Genomic DNA, 18,465 nt, shown 5'->3' on the forward strand with positions numbered 1-18,465 from the left:
TAAGTTATTTCAAAGTTTAGTTTTTGAATTTCATATCCTTTTTTCCAGTTTTAAGATTCTTTGATGTGTAGTTTTTGAATTTCAAGTCTGTTTTTTTTATTTTTGTGCTTTTTAGGCTTGTTTTCCAATCTAACTTTCGAATTTTGGATCAATTTTTTGATTTTTGCATTTTCAAGCTATTTCAACGTTTATTTTTTGAAATTTAGGTCTGTTTTTTTCTTTTTATCATTTTAGGGTATTTCGATTTGCAATTTTTGATTGATTTTTCAGTTTTTGTCATTCTAGGATATTTCAATGTGTAGTTTTCGAATTTTAGGTTCATTTTTCGATATTTGTCATTTTAAGGTTTTTGAATATATAGTTTTCAAATTTTACTTTAGTTTTTTTATTATTGTCATTCTATGTTATTTTGGCATATACTTTCCGAATTTTAAATTGATTTTTTGATTTTTATCATTTTAGGGTATTTCAATGTTTAGTTTTAGAAATTCAGGTCTATTTTTTTTTATTTTTGTTATTTTAGGATATTTTGACTTGTAATTTTTAAATTTTTGAGCGATTTTTTAGTTTTTAATATTTTAGGATATTTCAACGTATAGTTTTCGAATTTTAGGTCTGTTTTTTAATATTTTGTTATTTTAAGGTTTTTGAACGTGTAGTTTTGCAATTTTAGTTTAGTTTTTTTTATTTTTGTTATTATAAGATATTTCGACATGTAATTTTGAAATTTCATATTGATTTTCTGATTCTTGTCATTCTAAAGTATTTCAACATTTAGTTTTCAACATTCAGATCCATTTTTTTAATTTTTGTTATTTTAGAGTATTTCGATATGAAATTTTTGAATTTACAATCGATTTTTTTTATTCTAAGATATTTTAACGTATAGTTTTTGAATTTCATATCCGTTTTTTAATATTTATCATTTTAAGATTTTTGAAAGTGTAGTTTTCAAATTTTAGTTTGGTTTTTCAAATTTTTTTTAAGTTTTAGGGTATTTTGACATTTAATTTTTTGAATTTCCGTTTGATTTTTCAACTGTTATCATTCTAGGGTATTTTAATATATAGTTTTTGAATTTTAAATCTATTTTTCAATATTTGTCATTTCCACCACTGTTTTTATATTTGTTTTTTTTATAAAATTTAAATTTTTTCACAAGATATTTTTTTATAAAAGAAAACGTGACAACAACAAATTAAAAATCCCAGATGAGTCACAACACTTTCAAGCAGAGGTTACATGTCATGTCTAGCAAACCGCAACATCAAAGATTAGATCTACATTGACATTGGAGCAGTTGTAGTTGTTTGAGAGGACGTGCTTTAGGTATCTCCTTCAATTACTAGATACTAGGTTCAGTGGAGTGTTAATGCACTCATTTCTGCTACAACAGTTATATCGGGACTTAGGCAAAGATGAGTTCTAGTTCAAGATTCATGGGGTTGACATGAGATTTAGTCTATTCAAGTTTGCACTCATGACCAACCTACCATTCAATCGAAGCATTGCACTTTCATCATATATTTCACGCAAATTCAGAGATAGGATTTTGGATACCTATTTTCAAGGATGTCGAAGGTGCAGCATCATGATTTAAAGCGTGTTTTCCTAACTAGGCCATGGGGGGATGATGATATTGATGTCATCAAAATGGTCTTATTGTATTGTCTGCATATGGAGTTACTAAGGAATAACTGACAAAATAAGGTATCTAAAGAGTATCTCCAGTTGGTTGATCACTTGGACAAGTTTAATTCCTACCCATGGGGTGTTTCGATGTGGAAAATAACATTTGAATCGATGTCTCAAGTAAGTGATAGGATCTGCTCTAACTGGATGTCTAACATGCATAAATATGACATCTATAGATTCCCTCTTGCATTCTAGGTAAGTGTATATTTGTTGATTATATATATTGATTGGCAAGGAAAAAATTAATTGAATTTAACTATTAATGTTTACGTTGTAGTATTGAATATATGAGACAATCGACACCCTATATAATTGGAAGTGGACTTAGTTGATGTCCATACGTCTCCACAGATGTTCAAGTGGCATACACAAAATGTTCTTGGTTGGAGTCATATGAGAATTGTATTCATTGGTGATGAGGTATGTAATTGTTAATTGATTAGTTAATTGACTTATTAATTAATGCAACTAGGTTTAATTATATATCTAAATGAGAAGGATGATGTTAATTTTCCACTTCAACTGTCACCGATTAAGGATGTTACACCATGGTATGCGGACATTGTTGCGTACATGGGTATGTTGGATCTCCAATCCTCCTCATTCTCCTCGGTGCCCTCCTCGACAGGAGATAAAACATCTCTAGTGATGCCATCTATTGACATATAGGTCGCTACTCTTGAGACACCTAACGATATTCAAGCCCCTATTATTGAGCATACTACATGTCTTGTTATTGAGACCCTAGCCACCAAGACCACACATTTTTCTGAGGTTTAGGACATTACTACCAATCACATCACATATAAATGTCCATCAACTATATCACCCATTTTATCTCTATTAGATGCTACATTGGCTTGCTCGGACAATATGATATTATGTGAGATTTCCTATTTACAAGATGAGATGTCTATCATACGATAACAGATGTCTTAATTAAAGGATCGTATGACTCGTTTAAAGGATATCATCTCATATACAAAATCAGTTACAGTTGATCATGTGACAAAGTCAAATCTCATTTATTCCTTTTATAAATTGTATTTACTAGTTTCTCTAATATGGATATTAAATTCATGTAGGATACTTACGACAATGTTGAGAGGGTCTCACCCATTAACCCATCAATTCCATCACATCTCCCATGTGAGGTTTGTAATTAATTATTGTTACTATATTTTATATGAAATGTTGTTACTATATTTGATATGAAATGTCATTGATCAATTTGTTATTATACAAGCTACTAGCCATGAGGGGATTTTGATTGGACCTTCAATTGCATCACCTCCTCCATCCGAGGTTTGTTATTTGTTTTTTTACTATATATTTTTTTAATTATTATTGATCAATTTTTTGAATATATTCGTACAAAGTACTAGCCATAAAAGGGTATTGGTTAGCGTTTCGATTGTATCACCTCCCCCACTTGAGGTTTGTAATTTATTGTTGTTACTATTTTTTATGAAATATATTAATCAATTTGTTATCAATATTCATATAGGGTATTGCCAGAGGGGTATCGATTGAGAGTTCTCCCTATGCATTTTTCTCGATCGTGGAGGTAGCATATTTTTTTTTATATAATGTCTTTGATCAATTTGTTATTAATATTATTATGTATATTTAAATTGTTTTTTCCTTTTTTTTAGGATGAGCGGTTGTGGTTAATTAGATCCCTAACTCGAGTAAAACAGTCATTGAAATTAGTTCACAAGAGAGCGAGTTACTAAAAGTTATTTCACAAGGAGAGCAGAATGAGGTATATCCATTATAATTTGTAGATTTTCAAATATATTGATCAATGATAATATAAAATTACTTCTCCAATCCATCTCAGAGGTATAGATGGTTAACTTGACAATAATGAAGGATTTCCTTGTCAAACCTTCTTCATTCTACATCAATAAGGTAACATTAATCGATTTAATCGTATTTGTTTATTAAGATTAAATATTAAAAAATTTTATGTTAGTTTTCAATTAGGGCGAACTGCTCATGGTAAGGTCATCCGAAAGGGTCCATTCGTTCATACTCTGTATACAAATCCAATCAAACCAAGGGCAAAACAACATATTCGAACCATTCCATCCTCTATTGTAGAGCATGAGGAATCTTTCCTCACGTGGTACACTGGAGTTACAACATCTGACAACCACAAAGTTTATTGCATTAGAGTTGCACGAGTGGCTGACTGACCATGTAAGTAGTCTATATCCATTGAATTTAGTTAAATGTTCTATATATTCATCAAAACATAATACAATTCATGTTTTATATCCATTTTGGCATGTAGATTCTTTCTTGGCATTATTACTTCGACATCAACACGAGTAGTAGACCATCGTTCCATAGAGTTAGACTATGCCCTATATTTTCTTTGTCGGGCATATTAGGATGATATTTGACAATTGGAGTACCACACCGCTAGAGGAGTACGAGTGGCCCAAGTTATTCACGAAGATAGTAGAGGCAGATTACACCCCCAATTTGTTTTACAAACTATAGGGGGAGGTCGATAGGGTATATTATAATAGTGTTTCTATTATAGTTTATAGGTTTTCATCCCTAAAAACTTTGATTGTGCCCATTGGGTCGTTAGAGTCATTGATTTCTATGATTGGTCGATCACTGTATATGACTTCGAGTTATCATACATAGGCAGACATGAAGGGGCTTGCACAGTAGATGTGACCTTATATGACATTTGTTCCAGCGTTATTGGAGGCGATGAGTTTTTTGACTACCTTTGGGCCTACACCATAAGTAAATCACTTTGTATTGCATCAAGTGGATGGTGTCCCTGAAAAGGGAAAGATTTCCAGTGATTTCGATATTTTTATGTTATGCTTCATAGAGTCGTCCACCTCTATGCATTGGTGTTTGACCTTGCAATTGTATTTTCATTACATTGAGTAGATCATGGATTATATTTGTATTTATCATTGTTTATTCATATAGTATTTGAGTTGTTTTATATATATATATATATATATATATATATATATATATATATTTATGATGGTTTATTGGTTATGTATTTGATTTCTTTTTTTTTTCATTTTATCAATTCTATTGCAACTTATCTGGTAAAGTATGAATCCAAATCCAAATAATAAAAACGCATGTTTGAAACATAAATAATATTGATATAATATTTATTCTAATAACTACATAAGGAAATCATACATTAATCAAATAACAAAATGTTAATTCCAAAAATAATGCTCATTCAAACAACTATATAATTAAAACATTATTCACACTAAATATATTACATCGCATATGAGCAAGTACTCAAATGGAACATTAATCAATCTACATCGATTATATCTCATTTTAATAAATGCATAAATCATATATTAATCAAACTAAATAGAAGATTGTGAAGAATTATTTCCTTTATCTCTTATGGATAAACTTTATAGGACAAAGCTGGAAACTGGTGTTGGGCTTTTGCATTGTGTTCGAATATGCCCTGGTTGCTTACATTGACTACAAACCTTGGGTGTAACAATCTTTCTTTGTGAAAGATGTTGATTTCTGTTTGAAGGGTACCCTGATCGATGATGATCAAGAACAAGGGGTAGGATAACAGTTTCTTTGGGGGCATGTAACCATTCTTATTGGTTCCTGAGTGGATTGACAGATTCTGTATACATTACACGGTAGTATTCGGTGGTGAAGAAAAAATGAACCCATGCATACACATTTATGGACCTATGCAACGACATACTTGCATGGAATACGTGAAAACTGAAACTTCTTGCACGTACAAGACATTTCATTAAAGTCCACAATGTCTATGTATCCACCATTACCTAGAACCTGATACTGAACATTTGCAATTGGATGAACCTCCAAGTGCACAACCTTCAACACATGGCGACTAAGCTTCTCCTCTGTTCATGGTGTAACATAATTGGGGCATTCATCTGCAATTTGGAAAAAACATCAGCATATATGTTAATAAACAAATATAAAGGTAAAAAGACATTCTCAAATAGATAATTAGTATTAACTCCGTACATACTTGTATGATTTCTTCTCTCGTAAAACCATCACTATAATGTGTCCTGAATGAACTCGGTGAGCATTGTGTTGAGAAAATCTCGTAAGTGTCGAATGACGATATTAAATGACTCTATAATGTTAATTATTATTATATTATATCGATGCCTTGGAAAATGTGTCATGCTCTATCGGTGAAACCCTACCTCACGTATGTAAGCCCTGTTTTGAAAATGCACCACACCAATAGATCTCCCCATAGCGTTAAAATCTGTCTTTATATATGACTTTGCGGTTTTCCAATATAAACACAGAATTTGAGAGTTTATAAATAATATTAGCACTTTGTTATCAAAATTTATAAAATGTTAACAAGTATAAAAATTTTATAAATGTATAAACACGTTACCTTTGAGTCACATTTATACTTTGATCACATATTAGAGAGAAGGTGATGGCAACAATACACATGGTGTACATCTGGAAAGACTTCAACCATTGTAGAGTATACAACATGATGTTGATTTGAGATTATTGCCAACTTTAGTATTTCATTGATGCATTTTTTAACCTTCGTCAAAATCCAACACCACGTTTCATGATCTTCTTTTTTACTGATATCAAAAGCAATTGGACAGATCTGGTTATTACCATCGAAGGCTACCATAATAAATAAATGTCTCAAATATCGACCTTTAAAGAAAACAAAGTCAATGCAAATAACAGGTCGAAGATATTGTTTAAATGCACGAATGAAACATCCCGATGTCATGAAAAAATACTTAAAGCAATATTCATCGCCTGTTTCTATAGTTGTCATGATTCCCGGATTAGAACGCTCTAAATTATAATAATAATCGGGTAAGAGTATAAATGATTTTTTTATTGAGCCCCTCAATGAATTTAAAACACAATTTGTTGTCTGTCAAACACATTAATATGAAATATCAATTTTAAATCTGTCAACAATGATCTTTTAAAGCTCATTAAATTCAATCAATCAATATAAACTTTGACCTTATTAATTGACCTAAGGCCTAGGCCCAACTTATCTGTGATGTAACATTATTTGATCAACTAAACATGTGTAAGTTGGATTCATTGTACCAATTTGAAAGACTTGATTGGGTTTGACTCTTCTTCCTGATAAAAACCTTTGACATTTTTTATCATAACCCTTAATCATCTATCTCCCCATGTTAGACTTAAACACTCTGTATTAAAATCCTTTTTCCAGGGCAAATTGGTCCATAATATCTTTCAAATGTTTTTTGTTATAAAAAATGTCACCAAATTTTACAATATTCCTCTCTCGAATCGATTCTTCACCACTTGATAATGTTGAATGTTGTGGAGGAAAATCGGGAAGCTACTTAAATGAATCAGTACATACATTATCAAAAAATGGTCCTAAATAGTTTTCACCACCTATAATAAGATCTTCAACCTGCAGAGTATTTATATCACAGTTAACAAGTGACATATCCTTAAACTCTGCCTCATCAAGAAGAATATTAGTCATCTCGTTCCCTTCAAAGTAACCCAGTCTAGAACATTCTTTTTGTCTCCACAAGCCCATTCAATAGCAATATAGAATACATCATTATTGAAATCAATCAAGTTTTCCTTAACAAATTCTTTTTTCAGTTTACTATTATTATTGCCACAAATTTCTTTTTCTTCTTTTTGTCATTCGATTAGGGTACATGTAACAAAAACAGAAATACATTCCTTGAAATATTGAGACATGTCAATGAGACTTTGCACATTTTCATCATTTTTTATCTTTATAGGGTAGTCGAACTCAATTTTTTTTGGTTTCATAGATAGTTGAATGTAGTTTCTGATTGGATCAATACCATATTGTTCACTTAAAAATTAGATAAATCTTTCAAGTGTTATTCCAGAGAGAATTTTAACTAATTGTTTACAACCTCCAACATACTTTATTATATTCTCATTACGTTGGATTCATTCTTTTTGGGAACGAATAATAATATAACTAGTCATTTTAATTATTGATCCTATAATAAAAAATTTTGGGGAAAAATTTAACATTTATAAAAAAATATTTATAATAACCATTTATTGATATATATGTCATCTTTATTTTCCCCACATGTCATTAAATACCCTCATATATTATCTGAAACCGAAATGTTAATTTCATATATTAGTTAATATCCAAACAACCTTTAAGTTTTTAATATTTTATTTTACTTCCTAATATATTATAAAATATCAAAACTTGATATTTTTATAATATCGTAAATGCCCTCTCATTGTCTACATATTTTTTAGCACCCTCATATTTTGTCTAATTTCATAATACCCCTATATTTATTTAAAATTTCATTTAACCTCCTCAAATATTATATTGTATCAATATGCCCCTATATTTTATCAAAATGTCTCTATATATTCATAACATTTTATTTAAAACCTTCTTATAATGTTTAATATGAAAATACCCCTCATATTTTTTAACATTTTATTTAACCCCTAAAATTTTCTAACATTTCATTTAACACCCTCATATATTGTCTTGTATCGAAATGCCTCTATATATTCCTAACATTTCATTTAAAACTTTCTTACAATATTTAATATGAAAATACTCTCCATATTTTTTTAACATTTCATTTAACACATTTATATGTTGTCTTGTATCGAAATGCCTTTATATATTCATAACATTTCATTTAAAACCTTCTTATGATGTTTGATATCAAAATGTCCCTCATATTTTTTAACATTTCATTTAACCCTTTATAATTATCTAACATTTCATTTAACACCCTCATATGTTAACTTGTATCAAAATACCCCTATATTTTTCTAACATTTTGTTAAAACCTTCATATATTGTTTAATATCAAAATACCCCCAATTTTTCTAATATTTTTAATCCCATAAAATATTATCAAATATCCAAATATCCCTTTATATAACATACGAACTAGATTTAACAAATAAATACCTTTTTCTCATGAATTAATTTCTTTCAATTTGAATCCAAAGATACAAATTTTTTTCTTTTTAAACGAATCCACAGTATCAAATATTAAATAAAAATGAAAGTGAGAGTGAGTGTTTGAATGATGTAAGAAATGTATGTAAGTGAGAGTTTATATAGAACTAGTGAAAGGTAGTTTTGGTATTTTCAAAAATTTTAGGGCATTTTTGCTTAAAAGCTTGACAAGGGGGTATTTTTGTTTAGGAATAAGAAAAAAAAGTATTTTTGTTTTAAGGGGGGCAAAATGGACATTTATTTTAATTTTCCAAAATATTTAGAGATTAACAGATTCGAATGTTTTATTAGAAAAGGTATTTGGTTAATCTCAAACCTCGGACATTTTTCCCTGGCTCATCTACTCTCCTCCTTTATGGATAACAAAAGTTAGATTCGAATTAAACTAATTTTATTTGGTTTGGTGTTTATCTCGATTCAAATTGAATTTAACTTAAAGTTTTAGTTCGATAACTCGTTTAAGTTCATTTTGAATTCTTCTATAATATTACTACTTGGTTTACTAATGATATTATTTATTTAGTTACAAATTCTATTTATTATATTAGTAATATTAAATGAAAATATTTATCTTATTAACAATCTTTAATGATATTTATGACACCTCCAAACAATTTAAATTTAAGCTGATTTTTCAAAATTTAAGTTGTACTTTAACCAATACATTATTAAATTCAAGTCAACTCCGAATCCAATGCAATCAATCATTAAATGAATATTGTAGGTCCATCTTTCATCCCTAATAAGAAGGATTTTTGGAATAGATCAATAGAGCTGCTGCTATAGATCAATTTCCAGTCAATAGACTTGTGCCTTCAAATCTTTAGGATGGTCGCCTGTGAACAAGTAAATATAATGCTTTTCTCAACAAAACGCCAAAACCATATCAAAATCGGAACTTTTGATAATCCTATTTAAAAAAAAATTGAAAAAATAAAATATTGAACTAATTTTTTAAAATAATTAAAAAAAAAGGATAATATTTTGAAATTTGGTTCAAATTCAATTAATTTAATATTCAAAATCATTTAATCTTTAAATCAATCATGTTTTAGTTTAATAATTCTCTCCAAATCGAAAATTTGGTTTGATTGTTAAAATTGTTAAACTAGCTCAGTTAATCAGTTTCAAACACCTCTACGACCTCATCAGTATCCACCCCTCTGGACACCTCCCACCTTACCATTCCAATTATTCCTTAGGGGTTTTTGTAATACTATTCTCCAGATACATACCCCTATACGGAATAAGCACCCAAAGAGATGTATTTCTTACATAAAATATAGGCCAAAGGACTTATTCCCCACCCCCCCCCCCCCCCCCTCCCCCAAAGTATATTGTTTTCCCAAGTTTTCTCTTTTAATTTTAAAAATCTCAAATACCTACTCATGACTAATTAAAATTAACAGTTCTAGGGGTAAAATCGTTATTTTATTTGTAACATTAAAAATAAACTAAAATATAATCTATTTTTCTTCCCTTAAATTTTAAAAACTAAAAGTTTCTCCTTAATCAAAGTTTTAAAAAATAACAGTTTTCCCCATAAGAAGATGTTTGGGAAGACGATCGTTTTCCTAGACAAAGATATAATTTTCATCTTTGTCTAGGAAAACGATCGTCTTGTCTTCCCTGACAAAACTCTTCATCTCCTGTCATCTCCCAAGCTTTATTGGACGTCAATTAGGCGTTTAACTAAGTGAAGAGAGACCGTCGGGGGGAGAAAAAACTTCAGAAGGGAGAGACCACTGGCAATGGTGTCGAAGATGACACTGGAGATTTGAAAACTAAACCCTATAGGAGAACTATCATTTTTTAAAACTTGAGTTAGGGGGAAACTTTTATTTTTTAAAGTTTAGGGGGGAAAAGAGATAGAATTTTAAGGGGTTAGAGTTCCATTAATTTTAACCATCCATAGGTGGATAAATAGGATTTTCAAAGTTAAGGGATGAAACTTGAGATTAAATAATACTTTGGGTGATAAATAGTCCTTTGGCCTAAAATATATAAAATATATAGTGAAACCATGTATTATTAAATGATATGCCAGAATCCTAAAAGTGCATTTCTTATTATTTCATAAGGCAAAATATGAAAGTTCTTTAGCCTAAAATTTTTAATATATTCTTCTGTAGTTTAAAAATAACAATGTACGCTAATAAACAAAATGTAACAAACTAAGGATGTATATGTTATATTATAAATTATTAAGGTAATAGTTATTGTTTTAAAATATATAAGGTAAATATAGCAAGTTCCGAACAAAAATAGAGGAGAATCTTTATTTGTCCCCAGTAAGTTCTTATAAAGTGTCATTTACACCCATAGATAGATGTACTAATAACATATAATGATATATTTAGGGTAAATTAGGGTTTTTCAAAATATTAGGACTGTTAATGGAAATTTATAGATCATTATGAAATTTCAAAAACAAATTGGGTGTTTTTGAATTTTTTTTTAATTTTTAACATATATCTCTATGGTTTCTAATATTATAGTTACATCTAGAAAACTAGATTGAATATCAATAAATGAGGAGTGAAAAAATCATATTACATGATATTTTTAAAATATATTAACCTGAATATGATAACTTCTAAAACAAAATTGAAAAAAATATTCATTTGTCTTAAATAAGTTTTGGAAAATAACACTTACACCCCCATAATATCATTCACAATTTAGTCTAATAAGAGTGTTATTGTAATATTATAAACCTTAAAAACAAAATGTATTTATCATAATGAATATAATATTTATACAAAATGACATAAATACTATTTGATTGATAAAAATAACATCGGACTCTAATATATAAATGAGAAATTAGGTTTTTTAAACTTAAAAATTGAGAATTATTACATCATCAAACCTTGGGTTGACATAGTCATTTCACCTTTATGAAATTAAAATATCTCAAACATTAAACTTTTTAATACATTTTTAATGAGTATGCATACCAAACCTATAGACCATGCTAGTTGTGTCGGGGGCCTTGATGTTAGATCGACAAGCTAGCTCAGAAAAAAGATAAGTAATTAAAAATATAAATTATATAATATGTGAGTCAACTCACAAAAACACGTAGTTTGACTCATTAAAGAGTTACAAAGACATAATTTGAGAGACTCTAGAACGTGCCCTTAGATCTTCCCATGCCAGGGTCAACACGATCCACAAACCCCATCAATTGACAGGGTATGATGGGTTATGCTAAATTCAGTTTGATACAATCCATTGTCGTATTTGCATATGTAATAAACAATATTATTTATCTAAACAAAATTTTGATATTTTGTGAAATAAATTAATAAAAATTGTTATGCACATAAATATTTTAGGGATTTTAGATATTCACACAAAAATTTTAAAAAATTTATACATGAGACAAGGATCTAAATATTACTATTTAAGTCTAATGGACCTTATTGATTGTAGACCAAGCCTGGGGGACCAGATGGAGAGTCTTCAACTTTGAATCACCTTCGTCGCCGTAAGCCTGTGTGGCTTCTCTCAAAATCTTAAAAACAAATCTTCTCAATAACGGAAACAGATAAAAACTGTGTGTTTTATTGTTTTGGACTTAACTTTCACTACCCACAAATTTTATTGGCTCTTCGCATTTCTAGGATCAACCCCAGATCCGCATTTTGCTCTCTCTGTTTTTTTTTTAATTTTTAATTTTTTGTTTTTTCGGTTTATGTTTCTGTTGTGAATATTACAGCTCATTTCACTTGTCCAAAATAAGGAAGTCTTGTTGAATTATTAGGTAAGATTTTTGGTCAGTTTTGTCTGGTTCTTAGTTGGATACCTACTTCATTGGCGTCTGTTGCACCGCAAATGTTCTTCGTCCTAAACGCATACATTTTGTTCAACGGATTTCCCTTGTACAGTTTCTGAAGTTTCGGTTTGTTCTTTGTTGGTATGGTTTTGTACTTGTATTTTCAATGTTAAAGAGGGGCTTTTTGATATGATTTTGGGATCTGGGGTTTCTTAATTTGATTAAAAGGCTTGGCTTTCTAGTTCATTTTAGGCCTTTTGTTGTTTTGGGATCTGGGTTGTGTTGTGATTTTTAAATCTTGTAAGTTTTTGGATCTGGGTTCATTGGTTTTGATGGGATGTAATTGATTTGAGAGTTAAGATAAGTTTAATGTGTGAAGAGTTGATTATATCTAATAGTTCCGTGGGTGGAAACTGGTGATTTTGAAGCATTAGAATTAGAATTATCAATTATGGGCTGCATTTGCTCGAAAGGAAGTCGAGCAAACCAATATGTTGCAGAAAAAAATGCAAAGGAATTAACCAAGAAATCCTCTAAAAGATTAGGTTCGTTTAAGAAGGAGAATGTGACTGTGGTGGAGCCGGAAGGTGCCGGTAATGAAGCCACCACTCGGCTGATAAATGAACAACCATTTGTGGAGGATGAGGTGGGAATCTCTGATCAGGGGGGGGTGGATAAGAAGGCGAAGTCCCATCTGCAAAGGCGGGGGAGGGATGTTGGGATAGATGCAGTGCAGCCTCAGATCAATAAGATTAGCAGTTCAGGGGTTGGGGAGAAAGGAGCACAGGTTGTTGCTGGTTGGCCTTCTTGGCTGACTGCGGTGGCTGGCGAAGCGATCAATGGATGGGTGCCGCGAAAGGCTGACTCATTCGAGAAGTTAGATAAGGTCAGTTGATCATCTTGTTTCTCCATGTATAATTTATTGATATTAATACTTGTTTGTGGCATGAATTTGTGCAAAATTTCATATATTCTTGACCAAGTTTATTGTTTACATAGGATTAGGTGGTAGGGAGATTTATACTTACCATATCATATATCCTGAGGTTTGTTGTTTTAGACGGTGACAGGCCATGATTCTTTTTTGTGTTATTGTGAATAAGCATTTCAAATTGCTTTTTTGTTGTTTGCGTCTCAAGTTTATGTCTGGTCTTGGGCCATAATACTGAAGAAATAGTCTAATAGTTAGCTTTCTGATATGATAATATGGGGCTTTTGTTATAAGAAACATTTTGCATCTTGAAAAGGCAAAGTATAAACATTTTTCATAATTGTTTTTTTAAATTTCTAAATTTTTTTCTGATTGCTTGTTTTCTCATGGAAACATCTGATTTAGACTGAACTCAGTCTGATTTGTTCATCATAATGGGTGTGCATCTGCTAGGAAAAGGACTATAGTGTAGCATATGAAATTGTGAAGAGATCTAGATGATTAGATGCATGAGGCTTGATTGTACTTAGGTGTATATGCTTAGTTAGGTAGACCCTCATAGAGCATAGAAGATCTTGGTATTAGTATGAAATTTATTTGAGTTTTCGAGATTGATTTTGTGGTGGTCATCAGGAAATTAATTAGTTTTAGCGAATTTAGCATTCATATCTCTATGTAATGGCGCAGATTGGACAAGGAACTTATAGCAGTGTGTACAGAGCCCGTGATCTGGAGAATAATAAATTAGTTGCATTAAAGAAAGTACGGTTTGCAAATATGGATCCTGAAAGTGTTCGTTTTATGGCTAGAGAAATCATTATTCTCCGGAGGCTTGATCACCCAAATGTCATGAAGCTTGAAGGTCTAATTACTTCAAGGGTGTCTGGAAGTATATATCTGATATTTGAATACATGGAGCATGATCTCACAGGGCTTGCAGCAAAATCTGGGGTTAAGTTCACTGAGGAACAGGTTCTTGCATTTCTCCTTCTAGTTTCAGCTGTTGAGACCATAAATTTTTCAAGGATAATGTTGTACAATTTAAGCCTTCCCTCTTTTTGTCATATTTATTTATGTGGGATTATATGCTTTGGTCTTGCAGATTAAATGTTACATGCAGCAGCTACTCCGAGGACTTGAACATTGCCATAGTCGTGGGATTTTGCACCGGGACATCAAAGGCTCAAATCTTTTATTAGATTATAATGGCAATCTCAAGATTGGTGATTTTGGGCTGGCAACTTTCTTCCAATCTCCTCAGAAGCAGCCTTTGACAAGTCGTGTAGTAACGTTGTGGTACAGACCACCTGAGCTTTTGCTTGGTTCTACAGAATATGGAGCTTCAGTGGATTTGTGGAGCACTGGGTGCATTCTTGCTGAATTGTTTGTTGGGAAGCCTATCATGCCTGGAAGAACGGAGGTACTTGCCATAGTTTTATTGTGTTATATGATTTAAGTAATGTTTCTGTACGTTGCTCTTAAGTCAGTATATTAAATGGCTGACAAGCATACTTTCATCCACACTCAAGATCTACCATTATATGCTGTAATGCTAACTTGACTTGGGAACTTAAATAATTTTACCTATAGAATTTTCAAATTATTCACAAGTAATGGCTATTTAGTCCTGAGTCATATGGAAATTGAATGGATCTCATTCTTCTCTTAATCTATAATTCATAGGTGGAGCAATTGCATAAGATCTTCAAACTTTGTGGGTCACCATCTGAAGAGTACTGGAAAAGATCAAAATTGCCGCATGCCACCATTTTCAAACCGCAACATCCTTACAAGCGATGTGTTGCTGAGACTTTCAAGGACTTCCCATCATCAGCCTTGTCCCTTTTGGAAGTACTTCTTGCAACTGAACCTGATGTCCGTGGAACAGCTACTTTGGCACTTCAAAGTGAGGTATGTTTTCAAGCATTGTGGTCTCTAATCCCTTCTTAATGGTTTAATGCTGTAGATTTTGCAGCCTAATTGGTTAATTATGTGTTTTTGCTTTTCCAGTTCTTCACAACAAAACCACTACCTTGTGACCCATCGAGTTTGCCCAAGTATCCACCGAGCAAGGAGTTTGATGTCAAGCTTCAACAGGACACCAGGTGACCATTTCTTGATTTTATAAAGTCAAATTCTGTGTGCAAGGGCAATTCTTATAGTTAACTCCAAGTTCTACTTGCATTGGTAATTCAAATAAAATTACAACTTTTACAGAAATCATTAGCTGATTATGGGATAAGATAACCAAGCTTGATGCTTTGGTAAAATTATTGAATTGAAAATGTTGTTTCTGTCCTATCTTGATTACATCTGATTCCTTTGTTGGACAAAAGGCTCATTTATGTACATTAATCGCACTGTAGTGGGTATCCAATTCTCATTTCATTTGGGAAAAGCCATTTTTTTCTTAACAATATCGTTGTCATTTGATCTAATAGCATTCCGTTAGATTGAAACAAATTTGATATATACTGATAACTCTACGATGGAGTATTAGAACAGAAAAATCCATTAGACTGAATGACCCTATAAAATTACATTGGAAACTTTTTTTAATTTAAATAAAGAAAATGCACCCGCTTATGATTTGCTCATTCAGAAACAGGAAAGGAGCTGCTGGTGGTAAAGGACATGCTCACGGGACAATAAGAAAAGTTTCCAACGAATCTAAGGCTGTGCCTGCACCAGATGCCAATGCTGAGTTGCCTGCATCCATACAGGTAACTCATCAGTGCCAAGTGCACATTTAACTTTCATATTGTATTATGACTACTAAATCATGTTTTTGTTTATAATTTCAATGTTCTAGCTTCTTTGATAATTAAAATGTTCTAATGAATGCAGAAGCGGCAAAGACAGCCTAATCCTATAAGCTGTAGTGAAAATTACAATCCTGAAGAGGAATCTGGCTCTGACTTTCCTATTGAGCCAGTGAAAGGACTAACACGAAATGGATGCTCCTATTCGGGTCAATTAAAGCAAGCCAGTAATTTAGGAACTACATGGAGTAGGATGACGAGTGAGAATGAACATTTTACAGGTCCTAGTGGGCCATTTGGCTCTCCCAGCGGAGCTGCAGATTTGAAAAATACAAGATCTTACATCCAACCCTGTGCAGCCAGTTTTTCCAGATTTTCCAACTCAGTTGCAGATAGAGGCCGTTCACAATTAGATTGTAGCACAGAGAGTAGAGTGAATTGGAAGTGGGGCGATGACTCTGTAAAGCATGACCGGTCAACTTTGCTGGACAAGTCAAAGTCTTCTTTTAAGAAGGATGTGCAACTATCTGGAAAAGATTCTTCAGTGGTAAAGAAATACTGGAATCATTAAATCACTGGCTAAATTATACATGCATGTGCACAAACACAACATCTGAAATATAGGAGCAATCAAAAGATTTTTACCACGTTTCCATTTCGAGAAAATTTCTTTTGCAACGTGTATTGAAAGTTAAATAATAGATTGCACCATTATGTTATTATGAATTAATATCTTAGTCTTTTCTATTGAACACAGGGTTATACATCCAAGAAGAACCGAATCCATTTCTCTGGACCATTGATGCCACCAGGAGAAAAACTTGAGGAAATGCTGAGAGAACATGAGAGGCAAATCCAGAAAGCTGTCCGAAAAGCTCGTGTTGACAAAACCAAGACCCAGAAAACCTACAGCGATAATGTACAAACAGAGTCTCTTCTTCACAATGGGAGGGATGACAGGTGATAGTAGAAAGGAAACTCTTACATCCCTGTTTTTTGATCCAGAAGGCCTCGACATGATCCATTTTGCTTCACATACTAGGAAGAAACAAATTTACTGTGAATCTGACTATTCTCATCCCAAAATAATCTTGTCGATAAACGGTCATACATAGATTCCATCTCACAAGACAAAATAATTTTTACAACCAGATAGTCGCTGCCGAGTTCTAACCATAGAAAAAAAAAACACACTTATGATTCGAAGAGGTAGACAGGTGAAGCAAATTAAAGTTATTGCTGAATATAAATTTGTGGTGGCGGATTTTGAGGTAGACACATTAATCATTTTTGGTTGTTTAAGGAGTAGATCTCTTAAGCAAATTGCTGCAAGAGGTATACCTTGTACAGCTAAAATATTATTTTACATAGAATCAAAATTTTACCTCATTATATGTATAGACCAAAGTGATCTTAATCTAAATATAGTGAATTTATCATCACAGGCTGAAGGGTTTCTTCTTCAAGTTTTTTAATGTAATTCATACGGCTTGTTTTATGGCCTGCTTCTGTGAAGAACTTAGCAAGCATAGCAGAATAGTTTCTGCAACAGGATTTGTGATTGTATTGAGCTGCCTTGTAAATTTAGTTGTTTGCAATCAGTTTTATAGAAATCTGTTCACTTGTTCAGAGTTGTACATGTATCAACATAAAGTTGATTTTCAATCTGATACTGGATTTGATTGGGTTTGGAGTTTGTCTGCAATGGAATTTGTAAGAGAAATCCATTTCACAGGGTGCCTTTTGAAGTGCTTTTTTGAGAAGCATTTTTTTGTCCAAAAGTGTTTCCTCTAAAAGCTGTTGGGATGACCTTATTAATGGGGAAAATAAAGTGAATGGCCATTTTGCCCCTTCCTAAGTAAAAATGTCATAGATATTTTTTAAAATACCAAAACTACTTTTCATTACTTCTATATAAGCTCTTCACTTATAAATATTTCTCATATTATTTAAACTAGTCTTGGCCACGTGCTAGTGTGACCTATGAACTGAACCAAAATCGACCTATGTAAAATCGGAATTGAAACTGTTGAAAATTGGAATTGGAACTAGATTCTGACGATTCGATTTATAAACTGACAGTTAAACCGCCGCTTCAAAGTTCATGAAGCGGTGGTTCAATAATTTAATTTTTTTTAAACAAATTATTAATTTTAAATAAAAATCATTAAATTTTTTTGAATTTTTTTATTTTTTAAATTAAAAAAGCTTTATTTGCAAGGGACCAACGGTCCCCTGCCAATGTTTGAAT

The 18,465-nt window shown here is 31.7% G+C and overlaps 1 protein-coding gene across 2 annotated transcripts; it reads left to right on the plus strand.

The window, feature by feature from the left end:
* The first annotated feature begins 12,261 nt into the window (after positions 1 to 12,261).
* LOC123193488 (probable serine/threonine-protein kinase At1g09600) lies at positions 12,262 to 17,902 on the plus strand. Of its 2 annotated transcripts, none has more exons than XM_044606506.1 (8): positions 12,262 to 13,407; positions 14,140 to 14,424; positions 14,555 to 14,872; positions 15,136 to 15,363; positions 15,463 to 15,557; positions 16,055 to 16,175; positions 16,300 to 16,761; positions 16,972 to 17,902. In XM_044606506.1, the coding sequence occupies exons 1-8, from the start codon at positions 12,973 to 12,975 to the stop codon at positions 17,176 to 17,178; spliced, it is 2,151 nt and encodes a 716-aa protein (XP_044462441.1). In that variant the 5' UTR covers positions 12,262 to 12,972; the 3' UTR covers positions 17,179 to 17,902. The 2 variants fall into 2 exon arrangements, with proteins under 2 accessions (XP_044462441.1, XP_044462442.1); XM_044606507.1 differs by having other exon boundaries at positions 16,061 to 16,175.
* Positions 17,903 to 18,465: the final 563 nt, after the last annotated feature.

Source organism: Mangifera indica, chromosome 12, assembly GCF_011075055.1.
Source record: "Mangifera indica cultivar Alphonso chromosome 12, CATAS_Mindica_2.1, whole genome shotgun sequence".
Taxonomy (NCBI): Eukaryota; Viridiplantae; Streptophyta; class Magnoliopsida; order Sapindales; family Anacardiaceae; genus Mangifera; species Mangifera indica.

Coding starts and splice junctions, on each gene's coding strand:
- LOC123193488 (XM_044606506.1), top strand. CDS start 12,973: ATGGGCTGCATTTGCTCGAAAGGAAGTCGAGCAAACCAATATGTTGCA. Junction 15,558..16,054: donor AAGCTTCAACAGGACACCAG/GTGACCATTTCT, acceptor TTGCTCATTCAG/AAACAGGAAAGGAGCTGCTG. Junction 16,762..16,971: donor CTGGAAAAGATTCTTCAGTG/GTAAAGAAATAC, acceptor TATTGAACACAG/GGTTATACATCCAAGAAGAA.